General features: G+C 37.4%; 1 protein-coding gene and 1 pseudogene across 1 annotated transcript; both read left to right on the forward strand.

Annotated features, from left to right (window-relative positions):
* On the forward strand, positions 1 to 2042 carry LOC133879291 (putative disease resistance RPP13-like protein 1; annotated as a pseudogene).
* A 1081-nt stretch (positions 2043 to 3123) lies between these two features.
* LOC133879292 (putative disease resistance protein At3g14460) lies at positions 3124 to 5882 on the forward strand. Its single transcript, XM_062317821.1, has 5 exons — positions 3124 to 4204; positions 4409 to 4535; positions 5045 to 5148; positions 5223 to 5462; positions 5658 to 5882. Exons 1-2 carry the CDS (start codon positions 3124 to 3126, stop codon positions 4420 to 4422), a joined length of 1095 nt encoding a protein of 364 aa, XP_062173805.1. The 3' UTR covers positions 4423 to 4535; positions 5045 to 5148; positions 5223 to 5462; positions 5658 to 5882.

Below are 5882 nucleotides of genomic sequence, written 5' to 3' on the forward strand. Positions count from 1 at the left end.
ATGGCTGAGGTTGTAGGCATGTTTCTGTCTCCCTTCCTCCAAGTGTTTTTTGAAAGAATGGCATCTCGCGAGTTTGATGGCTTGTTTCGGGAACGAAAGCTCAATGACAGACTCCTAAACAAGTTGAAGATAGCATTGTCGTCCGTGGATGCAGTGGTGGAAGACGCAGAGGACAAGCAATTTACAGATACTAGTGTGAAAAAGTGGCTCGATGAGATGAAAGATGTTATCTATTATGCAGAGGACATCTTGGACGAGATTGATACAAAAGACCTGCAACTCAAGCTGGATTCTGAATTTGGAACCATTGCAAGTAAGGTACGACACTCCATCACTGCTTCTCTTTTTGTCAATAAGATAGAAGGAGAGATAAAAGATGCAGTTGACAAATTAGAAGACCTAGCAAACCAGAAAGGGGCCTTAGGTCTGAAACCAGGTACTGTTGGAAGGAATCCATCAGAAAGACCGCCCACGACTTCTTTGGTTGATGAATCTCGTATTTTTGGCAGGCATGATGATAAGGATGCAATAATTAAATCGCTGCTTTCAGATAATGGAAGTGGCAACGAGATGGAAGTGATTGCCATCATTGGCATGGGCGGAATTGGCAAAACCACCCTTGCTCAGCTTGTTTTCAATGATGACAGGCTGAAGGGGCATTTCGACCATAAGGCATGGGTTTGTGTTTCGGATCCATTTGACGTGTTTCAGGTAACAAAAACAATTGTTGAGAAATTAGGAATCAAAAAAACTAAAGATAAGGACCTAGATCAACTTCAAAGTCTACTCAAAGACGAGTTAATGAAGAAGAAATTTTTACTTGTTTTAGATGATGTTTGGAATAGAAAGCGGGCTGATTGGGAACTCCTAAGCAAACCCTTTAACTCTGGGGCACAAAGAAGTAGGATCATCGTAACAACACGTGATGAGGAGGTTGCATTAGTCATGTTCGCTAGTGAAACTCATCGTATAAATAAGTTATCCAAAGAAGATTGTTGGTCTCTATTTTTAAAATATGCATTCCATGATGGCAACTCTGATGCATATCCAGAACTAGAAGCAATAGGAAGACAAATTGTAGAAAAGTGCAAAGGCCTACCTTTAGCAATCAAGGCCACTGGGGCTCTCTTATGGTCTAAATTAGGTGTTGATGAATGGGATAAGGTATTGAGAAGTGAATTATGGGATTTGCCAATTGAGGAGACTGACATTCTTCCTGCTCTACGATTAAGTTATAAATATCTTTTACCACATCTAAAGCAATGCTTTGCATATTGCTCCATATTTCCAAAGGACTATAAATTCGAAAAAAAAATGCATTAGTCTTATTATGGATGGCAGAAGGTTTTTTGCCGCAACCCAAAAACAAAACAATGGAAGAAGTTGGTGATGATTATTTCTTTGCTCTTGTATCAATATCATTATTCCAATTATCCAATGACGAGAAATATACAATGCATGAGAAATATGTAATGCATGATATTGTCAGCGATTTGGCAAAGTTTATATCTAAAAAATTCATCTTTAGCCCTGAAGATGTCTGTTCTCATGAAATTCCAAGCAAGAGTACTCGCCATTTCTCATATTCTTGCAAAAATATTGATATTAAGAAGTTTGCGGCCTTTCATGAGGATAAGAGATTGCACACTGTCCTAGAATTAATTCCGGACCGTATTTTGATCTTGTCCGAAAAACAATTTTTATTACCAATGATAAAAACCCTATGAGTGCTCATTATATCTCACCATGCAAACATAACTAAGTTGCCATATTCAATCGGTAAACTTATACATCTGCGTTATTTGAACATTTCTTGCACTTGGATTGAAAGGTTACTTGATTCCATATGTAAGCTGTGCAACTTGCAGATATTGAATTTATCCTCTTGTTGGAACCTTGTTGCCTTGCCAAAAGATATGCATAAACTCGTTAATTTACGACATCTTGATATTAGTGGAACTAACAACATGAAGGAGATGCCAAGATATCTGGGTAGACTAAAATGTCTTCAGACATTAACTAAATTTATCGTCGGCAAATAGGGGTGTAAATGAGCCGAGCTCGAGCGAGCCAGTGCCGAGCTCGAGCGAGCCAGAACCGAGCTCAAGCTCATTCATTACGAGCTCGAGCTCATTCATCACGAGCCCGAGCCGATCTCGAGCTCATTCATCACGAGCTCGAGCCGAGTTCGAGCGGTAACAATTAAGCTCAAGTCGACTAAATGAGCTCGATCGAGCCGAGCTCGAGCTTATGACGAGTTCTAAAAATTTTAAGTTCAGTTCGGCTGAGTTTGTTGTAAGTTATATAATTTATTTAAAATACAAAAAAAGGGATGAGCTCATTTAAAAATTAATATTACATTATATATATAACATATAAATAATATATATTTATATTTTATGTTAAATAAAGTATATAACTTACAATAAATAAATAAATAAATAAACGATGTAATGATTGTCAAATATCTAATGATAATGCTTATAACATATAATAAAATGATTACATGTTATATGGCACAATGCTATATTATTATATGATTATATAGTCCTATAATCCTATTATATTACATGAATAATATGATTAAGTATTTAGATTGTCATTATATCATATATATGACTAACAATTAAGTATTGATATTATTCATTTTTACTATTTTTTATACATATAATCAATTAATATACACTGACCAATGACCACTGTTATTTGTCATTTAATTTATGCTTACATTAGTATATTGTTTATTAGTATACTATATTATAAAAATAATATATATATTAACAAATTAATATAATAAATATATACGAGTCGAGCCTTAATAAGCGAGTCGATCCTTATACGAGCGGGTTTACGAGCTTTAACTGAGTCGAGCCGAGTTTATACGAGTTTGTATCGTTTAATAATCAATCCTATTTTCGTATCCACGAACAGCTCATTTAATAATCGATTCGAGCACGAGTCGAGTTTAAATCGAGTCAATCCCGAATAAACTCGCGAGTGGCTCAGCTCGTTTACACCCCTATCGGCAAACATAGCGGATTTGGCATTGAAGAGCTAGGGAAGCTTACAAATCTTCAGGACGGAACGCTTTCTATTTTGAACCTGCAAAATGTTGGATCTCCTATGGATGCTAAGGATGCAAAGTACTTGAGGGATAGGAAGTACCTTAGGGAGTTGGTGTTGGAGTGGAAAGTTGATGATACTCATGCTTTAGAAAGTCATTTGATTGTACTTGAAAGTCTTCAACCCCATTCAAACTTGAGAAGCCTCTTTATCAATGGTTATGGCGGTAAAAGTTTTCCAGACTGGGTAGGGCATCCTTCATTCTCTAATATATCATCTCTTCATCTAAACAACTGTAAATTTTGTTGTAGCTTGCCACCACTTGGGCAACTACCCTCTCTGCAAGACCTCTCTATTGTTGGGTTGAATGGAGTTGTTACAGTAGGTCATGAGTTTTATGGCATTGGATCTTCTTCAATGCAGCCATTTGGAGCCTTGAAAGTTATAAGCTTCAAGAATATGTTGAACTGGGAGGAATGGGTTTCTTTCGACCCCGGAAACGCATGTGAAGCTTTTCCTAATCTTAGAAATCTAATAATTCAGGACTGCCCTAATTTTACAAGTTTTCTGAAAGAAGGATTGTCTGCCCCCAACCTTGAAGAGTTCCAGATCAAGAAATGTAGGAGTCTTCAATCACTACCTGACAAGATGCACATACTTCTTCCCTCTCTTGAGGAATTGCATATAGAAGATTGTCCAGAAGTTGAGTCGTTTCCTGAAGGGGGCTTGCCTTCCAATTTGAATACAATTTCCATATCCAATTGTGATAAACTCTTAGCGAGGCGATTGAGATGGGATTTGCAAAACCTCCCATCCGTTAGAAGATTCCAAGTCGTTGGCCAATCTGAAGACGTGGAGTCATTTCCCGATGAGGGGTTGTTGCCTGCCACTCTTTCCCATCTTCGCATCGAAGGCTTTCCAAATTTGAAGTCTTTGGATAAGAAGGGGCTTCAACACCTTACTGCTCTTGAAGAATTGAAGATCTGGAATTGCCCTAAGCTCCAATGCATGCCAGAAGACGGGCTACCTCCCTCCCTTACTACTCTAAATATCTCCTCTTGTCCTTTGTTGGAGAAAGAGTGGGATAGGAAAACAGAAGAATGGCGCAAGATTGCTCACGTCCGACATAAATGGGTTAATGGTACTTTCTCTCTTCAACTAGCTAATTTCACGATGGAATAGAATGCTTTGCTCAATTGTTTATTCTTTCATTCTTTTCGTTTAATAATTTTGTTTTGATTTGAAGTAATTTGTCTAACTTAATCCTTCAAAAACCAAAAATGAATTAAAAGCCCAGAAGGTTCCAAATCGGTTGGATTCTAAGCGATGCTTGCCTTTGGAGCAGGTCGTCTAGAATGAAATACAAACTCCACTTGTGTGCTCATGGATTCAGTTGCAGATGGTCAAGGGCTCCTACTCACTTCTTCTCAACGGGTGCACCCTCTTCATCTTTGTTCGACGGGCTTAAAAGGGTAACCGATGCTTTTTGACACAATGCCCAATTCAATTAGCATTCTACAATCTCATTCTTGATTCTGCCATTTCGTGCTTATTGTTCTACCATTAATTCCTTTTTTCTTTTTCTTCATTTTACGGTGCTTGCTTTTATTGCATGCAACTTATTTCCTGTTATTGAATGGTCTAGCTAGAAAGTTTGTTCTTTGGCCTTTGATTATTTGGTCCAGAAGTAGTTTTCCCTCCGTGTAGTTTCGCCGTGCCTCTGTGTGGTGTAGGTGTTGCCACGTCAGGGTGTAAAATGTGAGTGTAAGTGTAGTAGCTCCCATTTACACAAAGCAAAGATACCATTTATATTATTGACTGATTTTTGGATACAATCAGTTTGCAGAAGCAAAGTCATGAATTTAGTTGGAAATTGCAATGGAATTAAAAATTAATTGATTATAAAGTTCTGTAGTTGATTCTTTTGCTTGTGAAATTCAGTATTCTAATAGCTCTTTTTATAACAATCTCTTTTATGCAGCTCCTCTGAGAACCCTGAAATGGTGAACATTCTTTTGAGATGTCTTTTTGCTTTGGTGGCAAACTTCTCTGTTGTAGGTGTTCCAACTGGCTGGCGGTTCAGAGGTATTATTTATTGGTCAGTGTCTCTCTGTACTCTCATGATCAATTTGTTTGATCATTTTTCCCTCTTTGTCCAGGTTTATGTACACAACTTAGTTACTGAAGACAGTTTGATCAGTCAATTGGCAAAATTGACTGATACATCTTTCTCAAAAACCATATGGATTTGAAGAGAGTGTTGACCCAGCGTTTGATGATGGTGCCCGACGTGCTTTAGTTGTTGAAGATTACAAGGGCCAAGGGGGTAGTTGCACAATGCATATCTGCAAGTAAAATGACTGATGCTTTTGGGGTGCATCGTTTTGCAAGAGCTAAAGGTAGTTCACATATTTATCTTGAAGAGCTACGTCTTTTACTTGAATGAACATATGTAAAAACATCAGAGATAAAGATGCTATCCTATCTTAAAAGTTGATTGAGTATTTTGAAGGACTCTCTAGATGCATTCATCGTGAAGTTATTAGTCTACTACAATCTATTTATGTTTTTTTTTAATCATTATCAACTTTCAGTTTTCACTGAAAAGAATGGAGTATGCTCTGTGACACTCTTGCTTCTCAACTCATGATTGCTGGTGACACATTTGCCGCTACTCTATGTTACATGTGAATGAGAAATATTGATGAAACAATGGAAATTTGGTCAAGTAGTTCTCGAACTGAGCACAAAGGCAAGCTTGGTACTTTACAGATACATTTAAACTTGTATATTCTTTCAGAGAAGGCTTATTTGTTTTT

This window comes from Alnus glutinosa, chromosome 10 (assembly GCF_958979055.1).
Source record: "Alnus glutinosa chromosome 10, dhAlnGlut1.1, whole genome shotgun sequence".
Taxonomy (NCBI): Eukaryota; Viridiplantae; Streptophyta; class Magnoliopsida; order Fagales; family Betulaceae; genus Alnus; species Alnus glutinosa.

Coding starts and splice junctions, on each gene's coding strand:
- LOC133879292 (XM_062317821.1), top strand. CDS start 3,124: ATGGATGCTAAGGATGCAAAGTACTTGAGGGATAGGAAGTACCTTAGG.